General features: G+C 36.5%; 2 protein-coding genes across 2 annotated transcripts in view; both read right to left on the reverse strand.

The window, feature by feature from the left end:
• Positions 1–2,380: 2,380 nt before the first annotated feature.
• On the reverse strand, positions 2,381–8,482 carry LOC107552162 (GATA-binding factor 1-A-like). Its single transcript, XM_016233990.1, has 7 exons — positions 8,359–8,482; positions 8,179–8,228; positions 7,690–7,912; positions 6,075–6,527; positions 3,696–3,841; positions 3,068–3,193; positions 2,381–2,668 (listed from the first exon to the last, which is right to left on the reverse strand). The coding sequence occupies exons 1-7, from the start codon at positions 8,480–8,482 to the stop codon at positions 2,381–2,383; spliced, it is 1,410 nt and encodes a 469-aa protein (XP_016089476.1).
• Positions 8,483–11,877: 3,395 nt separating this feature from the next.
• LOC107552213 (cyclin-dependent kinase 20-like) overlaps positions 11,878–14,499 on the reverse strand; it is a 5,334-nt gene continuing 2,712 nt past the window's right edge. Inside the window, exons 5-8 of the mRNA XM_016234062.1 lie at positions 12,992–13,054; positions 12,460–12,583; positions 12,189–12,344; positions 11,878–12,108 (exon numbers count right to left, since the gene is read on the reverse strand). Coding sequence (XP_016089548.1) covers positions 11,917–12,108; positions 12,189–12,344; positions 12,460–12,583; positions 12,992–13,054 — 535 coding nt within the window. The 3' untranslated portion in view covers positions 11,878–11,916. The remainder of the gene's footprint in view (positions 12,109–12,188; positions 12,345–12,459; positions 12,584–12,991; positions 13,055–14,499) is intronic.

A 14,499-nucleotide genomic window follows, 5' to 3' on the forward strand; every position in this document is an offset into this window, starting at 1 on the left:
GATGATAGATCATAGATGATGTGTCTCCCATGATAAGCAAATACTGTTGAAGAAATGTTTCTCCTGTCTGAACTAATTGGCAGTGAAACAGCTCATATGATTTACGAATTTTGACATCACTGATCCACTATGATTTTGGAGCAGCACTTGACCTGCTCCGTTGTGCTATGGAAAGTGCTGGATTTGCATATGTGCTGTCATGGCACATCGTAACTGTCGAACTCCCACCACAAGCTAATTCATGCAGACTGCAGAGCTCACAATGGAGCCATAGAAAAAGCAAAACCACAATAGCAAACGTCTGTTACGATGCAGTTACATTAAGGAGCCTCGCCACTTTGATATAGAGACCGTTTTGAATTCAAACAGCATTCAAGCGAGTCTTCATGCTCCTCTTGTTTCTATTGTCAAGATTTACAGCAAATGCAAAAAGAAAAAGATGCTTTACATAAATGTTTATTTGTAAACTGCATTCATTTTCTATACAACACTTTAAAAACGGCTTACAAATCCCAAAAAGAAAAGTGTTACAAACATTACAAACACAAAAAAGTAAAGGTAGTCTATATATACACTACCATTTAAAAGTTTGGGGTTGGTTCTTGAAAGAAGTCTCTTATGCTCACCAAGGCTGCATATATTTGATCAGAAATACTGTAAAAACAATAATCATGTAAAATATTATTACTATTTAAAATAAGTTTTCTATTTGAATATATTGTCATTTATTTCCATGATGCAAAGCTGAATTTTCAGAATCATCACTCCAGTGTCACATGATCCTTCAGAAATCCTTCTAATATGCTGATTGGATGCTCAAGAAACATTTCTAATTATTATCAATGCTGAAACAGTTTTGCTGCCTTATATTTTTGTAGACATTTTTTTCAGGATTCTTTGATAAACAGTTCAAAAGAACAGCTTTTATTTAAAATTCTCGAACATTATAAATGTCTTTACTGTCGCTTTTGAGCAATTTATTGCATCCTTGCTGAACAGAAGTTTTAATTTCTTTAAAAATACATATCTTACTGACCCCAAACTTTTTTTTTTTTTTTTTTTTAGTTTTACAAGTACGGACATGTTACACTAATGCTTCAAAAAAAAGTGTTGTAATATTTGTCATCTTTCAAGCTTTTCAAATCAAACAAACTTGAAAAGTGTATTTGTTCTTTCTTTCTATAAAATAAATACACATGATTTGATGTTTTTGCATACAATGCATTGACATTCAGCTATTATGTGTGCCTTAAAGGGTTAGTTCACCCAAAAATGAAAATTAGCCCATAAATGACTCACCCCCGAGGCATCCTAGGTGTATATGACTTTCTTCTTTCAGACGAATCCAGTCGGAGTTATGTCAAAAATTGTCTTTGATCTTTCAAGCTGTTTAATACCACTCAGCGGGTGTTGCATGCATCAGTCCAAAAGAAGTTAAATAAAAAGCGCCCATCCATAAAAATGTCTCACACGGCTCCGGGGGGGTCGTAGGCCTCCGGTAAGCGAATCGATGCGTTTTTGTAAGAAAAATATCCATATTCAAAATGTAATAATCACTTTAATCTAGCTTGCGCCAACAGTTGTACACGGAAGCAGCTCTGGGCTGATGACGTATGAGGTCAGCATTGCGCATGCGCCAACGTTTGTTAACAGGAGCAAAGAAAGCAAAGTTTCCTTACTTTAGCAAAGGAAAACCAGTCTCCTCTTGGCTTATATCGAAATCCTCTGACATTCTTCTTTACAAATCCTCATTTTGTATTTCTAATAAGTGACCGGTGTTTTGTTTTGATCTCTCCCTGCGCTTCCGCGTGCGTCACTTCTGAGCGGCGCATGCGCAAAGCCGACCTCATACGTCATCAGCCCGGAGCTGCTTCCGTGTAGGACTGTTGGCGCAAGCTACATTAAAGTGATTATTAAGTTTTGAATATGGTTATTTTTCTTACAAAAACGCATCGATTCGCTACAGGAGGCCTTTGTTCACCCCCCGGAGCCATGTGAGACACTTTTTTATGGATGGGCACTTTTTATTTAACTTCTTTTGAACTGATGCATGCAACACCCGCTGAGTGGCATTAAACAGCTTGAAAGATCAAAGACAATTTTTTATATAACTCCGACTGGATTCGTCTGAAAAAAGAAAGTCATATACACCTAGGATGACTTGAGGGTGAGTAATTTATGGGCTAATTTTAATTTTTGGGTGAACTAACCCTTTAAGCATCCAAATATTTTTAGGGCAACATGTTTTTTCATGCATCCGCATTGGTTAAGCTTTCAAGTATGTTTTTGCTGAGTATGTGAACACATGGCTGGGCAGTTGTGAGTGTTTTGTACAACTTTTTCCAGCTTTCCATGAACTCAGTCTTCTGTCCAGTTTCCATCACACCACGCTGGGTAAGATGGCAGCTTGTGGGTGGTATGGGTAGGGCAGGCTGGTGTGGCTGTGGAAGGCAGCGGTGGGCGGCAGTGAATGGGAAGAGTGGCTGTAGACGCCCAGAGCTCCTGGACTCTGAGAATACAAGTCGAAATGCTGATCAGACGCAGGATTCTTTGAAAAATACAGATTCTCCTCTGTGGCGCTAAACCTTTTCCCTTTCCTGTTCTTGCTGGACACTTTACGGTTACGTGTCTGAATGCCTTCCTTTTTCATAGTCAGCGGTCTGTTCACCTGATGAGAAGTATTGAAGTATTAGACACAGAACACCGAATTTCTGGCCAAATGGAATTGCATGAATAATGAAAAACTGGTTGGAAAAACTCCCTTATGGTGTTGTGTACGTCAGAAGCTGACATGTTAGATATGTCAAAATGTTTTGAAAGAGCTACAAGAAGGAATTTACTATTTACTTCTTTTTTTTTTTTTTTTTGCACGCAATTCATACAAGGAATTCATGCAAATCAGGTAACAGCACAAATGCGGGCAAAAATGTAGTGCTGGATGGAGTGTGTGTGCCGCAATTCCCACTCTTGCAGTGCTAAGTCTTGAGTGACACAACTTTTTATATTAACAAGACACTCGTTTTACGTTTTAGTAAAAAAGTCATGTGAAATAAGTGAAGTTGCTCACATTGTGAAGCTTGAAATAGAGTCCGCAAGCGTTACACACGGGCTCTCCGCTGGCGTTGCGTCTCCACAGCGTGGTGGTGCTGGTCTGACAGTTCGCACACTGAGTTCCTGTTCGCTTACTGATGACCTACAGAAAGAGAAATATCATATAGTAGAAAGTCTATAGATCCTATATAGACTAGTGTTTAAAATGTTGGTGTCAGAATTAATACTTTTATTCAGCAAGGACATTTTAAACTGATCAAAAGCAACAGCAAAGACATTTATAATGCTGCAAATTGTTAATATATTTGAACTATATGCTGTTCTATTGAACTTTCTATTCATCAAAGAATCCAAATGTATCATGTTTTCCACAAAAACATTAAGCAGCGCAACAGTTTTCAACGTATAAGTAGCGGCAAATAAGCATATTAGAATGATTTCTGCAGGATCATGTGACAATGAAGACTATAATGATGCTGAAAATTCAGCTTTGCATCCCAGGAATAAATTACAGATAAAATAATTTTCTATTATATTAAATTGTAATAATATTTCAGTTTTATAGTATTTTTGATGGAATAAATGCAGTCTTTTTTTAAAAGTTTGTTCTCTTTATCAGTATAGCGAGTATGGGAGAGGTGTACCAGTCTCTTTTTTGGCCGGATGAGGGGTCTGTTCTGTCCGTTCATCTTGTGGTACAGTCCGCAGGCATTGCAGAGGTAATGTCCCGTTCCATCACGCCGCCACAGAGGGGTTGCAGTGGACCCACAGTTCACACACTCACGCGGCTCTGCCACCACAAAAGATCAGAAATAATGTTCTGTCATGACAACTCTCGGAGGGATTGTCATGGTAATGTACATGACAATGTTAATGTATTTGGTCTTGGTGGAATAGATCTGCTACACAGCAGTGTACCGAGACTTGCTACTGCCAATACATCCACAAGATGCTGCTGTGAGTATGTAGGAAATTCTGCTGCTGCACATATACGCATATGAATAACCCCCATAGCATACATGAATCACCTCGTAGCAGATCTATACAGGTGGAGCTGGGGAAGGTGGAGGGTTTCTGAAGTGCGCTGCAAATTGCTTCAGCAAACAAAAGCCAGGTCTTTGAATATTGACCAGTGAGCTCATAGGCTACTGATACAGGAGAAAACCAATCAGCTGTGCCATGTGATAATGATGTCATTAGGTCAGATTGAGTTAGACCTATCGGACTGCGCCATCTAGAGTTTCATACCAGAACTCTGTATTTTACACGTCACTGCCCAGCTTGATCAGAAACACACACTCAAAAATATCTTTAAGATTTCAATTTGAATGTTTAAAGACTGATGTCCTACGATACCTTTTATTCTTTAGTTTTTTTAGAAAACCATTTATGTGCTGGTGATTTTTATACATTTCAGAAACCAAAGTGCTGATCTGAAAAACCTTCAGAGTAACATCTATACAGGTGGAGCTGGGGAAGGTGGAGGGTTTCTGAAGTGCGCTGCAAATTGCTTCAGCAAACAAAAGCCAGGTCTTTGAATATTGACCAGTGAGCTCATAGGCTACTGATACAGGAGAAAACCAATCAGCTGTGCCATGTGATAATGATGTCATTAGGTCAGATTGAGTTAGACCTATCGGACTGCGCCATCTAGAGTTTCATACCAGAACTCTGTATTTTACACGTCACTGCCCAGCTTGATCAGAAACACACACTCAAAAATATCTTTAAGATTTCAATTTGAATGTTTAAAGACTGATGTCCTACGATACCTTTTATTCTTTAGTTTTTTTAGAAAACCATTTATGTGCTGGTGATTTTTATACATTTCAGAAACCAAAGTGCTGATCTGAAAAACCTTCAGAGTAACATGAAAGTGCTCATCAAAGGTACTGCAAAGAACCACTGAATATTTAACTTTAAGATTGTACTCTGTAAAAAATCATCGCAATTTTGGCAGGAAAAATACTAGGGTAAAAACCTGTTACTTGGTTAACAGTAAGTTCCCTTAAGCTATACTGTGAAACTGTATCTAAAGGGACATTTCATGTAATTTTACAGTAAACAACTGTTAAATGTACAATTTTTGGAAGTGAAAAGAATAAGTCATCTTGTAGTTTACAGTTAAAAACTGTAAATTGACATTCCCAGAATTCCGTGTGACAGCTCACATTTTTCATTGATTCATTCATCTTAGTTTTTATTGCCAGTTATATACATTAGGGTTTTAAGCTACATCTTATGTTAATTAATATTTAGTGCATTATTTTAGTGTCATATGTGTTAGTATTTACCTCAGCTTGTAGAAAAGCTACTTGTGATGAACTCTGATTTTGTAGCTTTCTCATTACCATCTGTATTGTTATGGTGGTTGTCAGTATATTATAAAGGTATAAAACAGATTTGAGTCATTTTAAATTAACATGACTTCACATTTTTGAGTTTATTATTATTATATTTAATTATTATAAATGTTGGGATGGAAATATGTTTGTTTGGATATTATAAAAAATTTAACAAAAACGGAATAAAAAAAACAGTATGGCTCTAAGTAAATGGATCACATCATGAAAGGTTTGACTCTAGAACTGTTTAACTTTACTGCAGAAAAAATATTGTATTTTTGTTTTTTCTAGTACAAATATCTAAACATTCTTAAACAATGATACATTTAATTGAGAAGGAAAATGACATAAAATATTAAGTCATTTTCTGAAAAAAAAAAAGAAGTTTTGGCTTAAAACAAAAAACGAAATTCTGCCAATCTGGTCAGAAAGATGAAAAATACACTTAATCCAAAAGAAAACAAGATTCTCTTTCTGACCACATTGGCAGACATTTTTTTCCCATTTTTAGCAAAAAAGCCAGTTCATTTTTGCTCATTTTATCCGAAAACAAAACGTAATATATTTGTACTGGAAAACAAGACAAAAATAGAGAATAAGAAAATTGCTTTTTGCAGTGTTTTTACCCACAACTCCAGCACCACCCCACATTATCTGCCCGTTATGATGCTTCCTCACCTAAAGGAGAGAATGTCATCTTGCTGCATAATTTGGGTGAGAAGGACGAGGGTGTGTAGAGAAGTGAACCGTTGTAGTCTTGCGTGAAGCTCCCGTAGGGACTGTAGTGGGGCAGTGACTGCGAGTGTGTTTTTAAAGAGTCACTCACTGAGGGGGGAAACACACCGCCAAACGCCTCCCCACCTCCAGGAGGACTCAGCCTCTCTCCTTTCACGCTCTCCTGCACACCAAAGGTCTCCTTTTGGTGCTGGATAGGGGAGTGAAGGGTAGAACGAGGCGGTCTGGCAGAGGAGAGAGCCGTGGAGCCGTGGAAGGATGACGAGGACGTCTTAGAAAACGCACTGCTGTGCCAGGATGATGGGGATGATGGGAAGAGGTTGGTTAGAGCGGGGCTGTTAGAACTTTCCAGCCAGGACAGGTTTCCGAGGAATGGAGAGGAGTAAACAGGATATACTGAGGGAGAGAGGAAGGAAAGCTCAAGGAAAAAACGGCATGTCTAACTGTATTTGTATATACATATTTCCGTTTCGATTTACATGCTATAAGTTACAGTACACGTGCTAGAGGAGTAGCCTATTTGACTTGATATCATCTCAAGCTGTTTTACTTACTCCGCTTCAGAGGAATTGTAAAATGAGAATGGAAAAAAAATTATTCTTCCTTTTTCTTCAACAACCATTAACCTTATCGTCTCACACCAGCCGGTGTAAATGAACTGGTTTGGGTTTTATTCAGTTAGGCACTTGATTTCAAGGAACTGAAATCAAGTTTCTGGAGACAAATTAATCACTTTTTTTAATTCAACGTTTACTTAAAACCGCCAACGACATTCTTTTTAGTGTAACTGGTCACAGTTAGTCATTTGTCCTTGTGAAAAGACAAAACACAGCCTTTAGCCATACATTTGAAATATAACCATTGCTGAAGATGTCAAACAACTTTAAAACCAAGTTTTAAGATACTGATTTTTAGCTTAGCATCTAGGTGCATCAAAATGACAGTAATGCATTGTAAATGACCTTTTAAATACTGAAGTACAAGGTTTGGCTTACATATATTTTCTCTGTACTAGAGGGTCTTTGTTATATTATTTATTGGCTTTTTACTTCATAGGGCAGCACAGTACATTTTGGACATGCTAATATTATGGCATAGTTCTTAAAGTATGATGTAAACGTATTTAGATAAATTAATACTTCTATCCACGAAGAATGCATTAAATTCATCAAAAATTACAGTAAAGCCATTTATAATGTTACAACAGATTTCTATTTAAAATAAATGCTGTATTTTCTAACTTTCTATTCTAAAACAGCAAATCAGCATATCAGAATGATTTCTGAAGGATCATGTGACACTGAAGACTGGAGGAATGATGCTGAAAATTCAGCTTTGCATCACAGGAATAAATTGCATTTCAAAATGCAACGGAAAATAGTGATTTTAAATTGAAATTATATTTCACAATATTACTGTTTCTTTTTAAATATGGTGAGAATAAGTTGTTTCTCTTTCAAAAGCATTTAAAAATCTCACAGCGATTGGATGAATGGTAGGTAGTGTATATCAAAGTACCATGTGATACTGCCATAATACAGTGTGCTGTGTCCTGTACCTGGGCTGTTTTGAAAAGCTCCAGATGGACAGCCATGGATCGGGCTGCTGAACAAAGAGGGCAGGCTGCTGTAATCGGCATCACTGCAGGGGAACATCAAACCCTCTTCAGTGTGGACCATATAACTGGAGTCAGTCGGGTAAGAGGGCATCACCTCTGATGATACCATGGAGGAGGAAACCCAGCGAGCCTGTTCAACGGAGGTCTCCATGTCTGTCAGGAACTTTTTACACACACATTTATATATATATATATATTCTGCAGTAGCATGTTAAAGTGTAGTGCAATGAGGATTTTTTTGTTACAGTCTAAACTATTATTTGTTTCAATAACTGCAATAGAATATCTTCAGTTAAAAGTTGTAAGAGACCACATAGAAATACATTTCAGAAAAAGATTATATCTTTGGAAATCAATCGCAATAACATTTATTATATGTGCACTAGACCATATTTACATTTTAAAATCATATTCTCACAAAATCCATACTTTCACATAGCAAAGTGCATGACAAATCACAACAGCAATGACAGTCTCACCTGTTCATTTAACAGAAATGACATTTAGAATCAAATGACTCTAAAAACATGATAAGCATCACTTGCATTGTTTGCTTTGCTAATGCAGCTGTAGATATGGTAATGTAGATCTGATTGCAAAGTGGCATACCTGAGCTTATCTCTTCAGTCTTCAGGACAGGTGTCTGCGATGAAGATGAGCGCCGCTGATGGGGCAGAACTTTATGTGTGAAGGTTTCTGTGCTCTGGCATTGTGGGTGATTGAGGTTAGACATGTGGGGACAGTGGGCGGAGCCAAAGACAGGTCAGCTTCAGCAAAAGTGGTGCCTCATGAGTACAAATGCACAAAAAAGTCTGGAAATATCCCACATCAGTCTGCACTGCAAATGAGAATTACAAATATGCAAAGAGTAAAATGACCAAAATCAAATACTCAGATCAGCTAAAACACACAGAAAGGTTTCTATGTGGAAGTTGAATCAAATATACATTTGAGTAAATTCTCAATTTTTTTCTTTATTATATATATATATATATATATATAAAATACAATATAGATAAATTATTATATGCATTCTGCCATCATTTACTCACTAGCAATAAGATATTAGTAAATAACAGTATTTATTTTGGTGTGAACTATCCCTTTAACTAAACTTGCTATAAATTTGATGAATTATAAAAAAATCTTGATAAAAGCCAAAACCACTGATGGAACAAAAGGGAAAGTGGAGCCAATGATAGATGCAAAGCGCAGGTTAATATGTAACACAAGAGGGCAGTTGAGCGGATCGCACTAATGCAAATAGAGACAAATGCTGCAATCATTCTAAAGACATCCAGCCTGACCACATGCACACAGAGCAGGGCTGTGAAAGTCATTTGTTAATCAAAACGTACCGTTTTCTTTCCCATTGTTTGCTCAGTCAGAAGGGAAATTAGAGCGGTGAATGATGCTGTGTTAGAGTGTGTCATTCAGCTAAAAAAATTTAAAGTATGACATTTTTAACAGAATACAACAGAACAAAAATCCTGGTTTGGCGTTTATGTGCCCTAACTGCAATATCACGTCTATGTTAACTGAAGATTGATTGAAGTTACAGTATTTGCCTCCACCTTTCAGGTTGTGTGAAATGATTCACCACTATGACTGAGTTAGTGGTTAAAGTAATTAAGTGAAATGAAAAAAAGTAATTCAGTAATTAAGTAAATAATCTGAGCTATAAAACAAGGGCAAAACTGCTTCACGCACTATTAATAGAAACTAGTTGTTTGCATGTTCAGTGATAAGACTAGTTTCCTTCACAGCTTTTCAACAATGTAACGATCATTTGAAAGGTAGAATGTTTCCCTATTATTATGAACTATATAACAGGGGATGTACACTAATGCTCAGAAGTTTTAAGCTGGTAAGATCTTTTTACTGTTTTGAAAGAAGTCTCGGTAACACTTTATTTGAAGGTGTCCTTGTTACACGTTACATGTACTTACTATTGTATAGTAACTTAACAATAAATTATGCATAATTACATGCAAGCCAAACCCTAACCATATAGTAAGTAGGCCTACATGTAGTTAACAGTATTTGCCTCCACCTTTCAGGTTGTGTGAAATGATTCACCACTATGACTGAGTTAGTGGTTAAAGTAATTAAGTGAAATGAAAAAAAGTAATTCAGTAATTAAGTAAATAATCTGAGCTATAAAACAAGGGCAGAACTGCTTCACGCACTATTAATAGAAACTAGTTGTTTGCATGTTCAGTGATAAGACTAGTTTCCTTCACAGCTTTTCAACAATGTAACGATCATTTGAAAGGTAGAATGTTTCCCTATTATTATGAACTATATAACGGGATGTACACTAATGCTCAGAAGTTTTAAGCTGGTAAGATCTTTTTACTGTTTTGAAAGAAGTCTCGGTAACACTTTATTTGAAGGTGTCCTTGTTACACGTTACATGTACTTACTATTGTATAGTAACTTAACAATAAATTATGCATAATTACATGCAAGCCAAACCCTAACCATATAGTAAGTAGGCCTACATGTAGTTAATTATAATATTACTCAGCACTTAAATGTATAATTAGACTGTAACAAAAACACCTTCAAATAAAGTGTGACCGAAGTCTCTTATGCTCACCAAGGCTACATTTGATCATAAATACAGTAAAAGCAGAAAAATAGTTAAATGTTGTTACGATTTAAAACGGCTGTTTTCTATTTGAATATATTTTAGAATGTAATTTATTCCCGTAATGAAAAAGCTGAGTTTTCAGCATCATTCCTCCAGTCTCCAGTGTCACACGATTCTTCAGAAATCATTCTAATATGCTGATTTGCTGCTCAAGAAACATTTCTTATTATTATCTTATTCTTATAATTATGTTGAAAAGAGTTGTGCCGTTTCATATTTTGTGGATACATCCAAAGAACAGCATTTATCTGAAATAGAAATCTTTGTAACATTATAAATGTCTTCACTGTCACTTTTGATCAATTTAATGCATCCCTGCTGAATAGAAGTATTAATTTCTTTGAAAAAAATCTAACTTGACCCCAAATGTTTGAACGGTAGTGTATGATTTAAAACTAGTTACCTGGCGATGCAAAAACATGGTGCTCTGAAGAGTGTTGGCACTAAACTACATGACCAAACCTGTTCTGGTACATCCGTCACCATATAAAGCTGCGCCTAACTGAATAAAACCCAAACCAGTTAATTTACACCGGCTGGTGTGAGACGATAAGGTTAATGGTTGTTGAGGAAAAAGGAAGAATTTTTTTTTTCCTTTCTCATTTTACAATTCCTCTGAAGCGGAGTAAGTAAAACAGCTTGAGATGATATCAAGTCAAATAGGCTACTCCTCTAGCATGTGTACTGTAACTTATAGCATGTAAATCGAAACGGAAATATGTATATACAAATACAGTTAGACATGCCGTTTGAAAGTTCACTAAAACTATGATCACCAAAACTGAAACATTAAATAACTATATATATATATATATATATATTCCTGTATAATAGAGCATTATAAAAAATTATCTGAATATTTTATTTATTTTTTCATTATCAACAAATGACAAATCATGCTTTGTTAAATCATTATAAGCCAAAATTATGACAAATGTTTTGACTTTTTGTCATAATTATGACAATGTCTTAGTATGTCATAATTTTCATCCCATAATTGATTATTCCTTTAAAAAAATCTTTATTAGAAATTTAAACACCTATCACAAAAAAGTAAATCTAGGCCATTTGAAAGTTTACTAAAAGTATACTCAGCAAAACGGAAACACTATATAACCTGTATAATAGAGCATTATAATAAATTATTTGCACATTTATTTTATTTAATTTCATCATCAAGAAATGACAAATCATGCTTTGGTAAATCATAATGACAAAAAAAAATCATAATTGTGACAAATGTTTTGACTTTTTGCGTATTGATTATTAATAATCGATAATTTCTTGAAAATATTTTATGAAATTTAAACACATATAACAGAAAAATAAAGCTAGACATGTTCACTAAATGTATATTCAGCAAAATTGAAACATTATATAGCCTATTCCTGTATAACATATAATTTAAACATGTTATTTCTTTTTTCATTGTCCTTAAAAAATGAAATAAATGTGTATGACTGAATGTGTGAAACAAAGTACAAAGCCCTACATTTCTGCTCATACCGCTGTCATAAACAGCTCCGCGCATGTCTCTGGATCAGACTGGGGTCCACCAAGCTCTCGTGTAAAGGTCGATCCACTGTGAATTCATAAGGGGGTTGCATGCGCTGTCTGGAGTGCTTTCCTCCACACTGAGGGATGGGCAGCTCTGAGTGATGAGCCGGGAGAGGGTCTGTGAAGAAATACGGATGGAGCAAAGCCTGAGGAGAGAGACGGGGCATTATGAGTCTCTTTCGATGTACATGACTGAATGAACCTGCACAGAACTTCAAATGTGCACCTGTCTAGCACTGATCCTCTGTTTGGACGGATAGACGAGGAACTTCTTCAGCAGGTCCACAGCTTGCGGTGACGTGTCAGGCATGATCTCCTCCAAAGGAATGGGGGGGTTTTCTTTAAATGTGATCTTATTGTAGTCTGGTAGTTCCGTTATTTCCTAGATTGAATCATCACTGGCAAAACATTCACACACAGTTCACCCATTGTGTGTCATGTTGCTCTAATCTAAACTTAACGATGAACAGGCATAGCGAATGTAAATGAGAGCTCACTGGCCAAACTTTGTGGTTGGGAGTTCCCAGCACTCGTAACACACAGCACAACTGCTCAATGTCATTCTCCCCGGGGAAAAGTGGAGAGTTGTTCAACAGCTCCCCAAAAATACAGCCCACTGCCCTGAAACAAGCCAGAAGAGACACACAGAGACACCTGCTGAGCGTAGAATAGGCACTACTGCCATCTAGTGGACACTTGAGGAAAGAGAAAGTTCACAAACTGAACTACTAGCAAATACCTAAATATTTGCCTTGATGCTAATTTGAATACGATTTGTACTCATAATATTATGAAATCTGACACAATTTAGTTTGATTTAATTATTTTGGTACAATTCATCTGAAATAATTGCCAAAAAAAGACTCAGTAATTCCATAATACATTGGATAATTCTTAGAGAAATTATAATTCATTGTAAAATGGACAGAAATAGATAAAACTGATAGTTGATAGTTCATTTATAATAAACACTGAAATATTACATTAAAAAAGTTGGTGACTGGAAAAAATGATTCCACAATTTCTTACCAGAGATCAACTCCTTCATCATATTTCTGGGCACCATACAAAAGTTCTGGCGCTCTGTACCATCTGAAACACAGCACAACAAATCTTTTTAGTCATATGTGACCCTGGACCACAAAACCAGTCATAAGGGTCTTTTTTTTTTTTTATTGAGATTTATACAACAATGAATAAATAAGCTTTCCATTGATGTGTTAGGATAGGACAACATTTGGCCGAGATACAACTATTTGAAAATCTGGAATCTGAGGGTGCAAAAAAAAAAATATTGAGAAAATCACCTTTAAAGTTACATTTTACATTTACATTTAGTCATTTAGCAGACGCTTTTATCCAAAGTGACTTACAATTGGGGGATACATAAAGCGATTCTTCTTAGAGAGGCAAACAGACACAAGAAGTGGTTGTAATACCAAGTTCTTAGACATTGTTCAAATAAGTACAAGCTAGAAAGAGAAGGAATAATTTTTTTTTTTTTTTTTATGATGAAGTCAAGTAGCTTCGAAAGAGATGAGTTTTCAGCTGTCGCTTGAAAATTGTCAGGGATTCAGCATTCCGGATAGGGGTGGGAAGATCGTTCCACCAGCCAGGAGTGGTGAACGAGAATGTTCTGGAAAGTGATTTTGAGCCTCTCTGTGATGGCACCACGAGGCGTCGCTCACTAGCGGATCTCAGACTTCTGAAGGAGATGTAAATTCGTAGTAGTGAGTGGAAGTAGGCGGGTGCTGAGCCTGTGGCTGTCCAAATGAAGTGCTTAGCAATGCATATTACTAATCAATAATTAAGTTTTGATATATTTACGGTAGGAAATTCACACATGATCTTTACTTAACATCCTACTGATTTTTGGCATAAAAGAAAAATCGATAATTTTGACCCATACAATGTATTGTTGGCTATTGCTACAAATATACCCCAGCGACTTAAGACTGCTTTTGTGCTCCAGGGTCACATATGATCTATGTTGTAGCTGAAACTCACTGTTAGGACCAAGCTCTAGTAAATGATCACCTGGTGGCCACCTGGTGACTGTACAGACGATCTCCTTCATTGGAAAAGAGCCTGGCCAGACCGAAGTCAGTGATCTTCAGCTGACCCGTCGAGCTGATTAGAAGGTTTGCAGGCTTCAGATCCTACACACAAACACATGTGAAGCACATATATAGGACAGATCACAGTGAAGGACAAATGTAATGGCATCAGGAACACAGTCTCACCCGGTGCATGATGGAGTTCTCGTGGCATAAAGCCACTCCTTTCAGAAGCATCATCATGTAACCTTTGACCTGGGATGCAGTGAGAGGACGCTGGGAATTCTGAATGACTTCTGACAGATCTGACAACATGTCCTCAAACACCAGCACAAAGCCTGTGCCGTGGGGGAAGACGTCCTTCAGCTTCACCACCTATGGAGATGATCAAAATATGAATAAAATAATGAAACTATAAATCAAATAGTAAATCAAAATGGCATAAAAAGTCACAATTATGACAAAGTTTAAATTATGACA

This window comes from Sinocyclocheilus grahami, unplaced genomic scaffold (genome assembly GCF_001515645.1).
Source record: "Sinocyclocheilus grahami isolate Dianchi unplaced genomic scaffold, SAMN03320097.WGS_v1.1 scaffold442.1, whole genome shotgun sequence".
Lineage (NCBI taxonomy): Eukaryota > Metazoa > Chordata > Actinopteri > Cypriniformes > Cyprinidae > Sinocyclocheilus > Sinocyclocheilus grahami.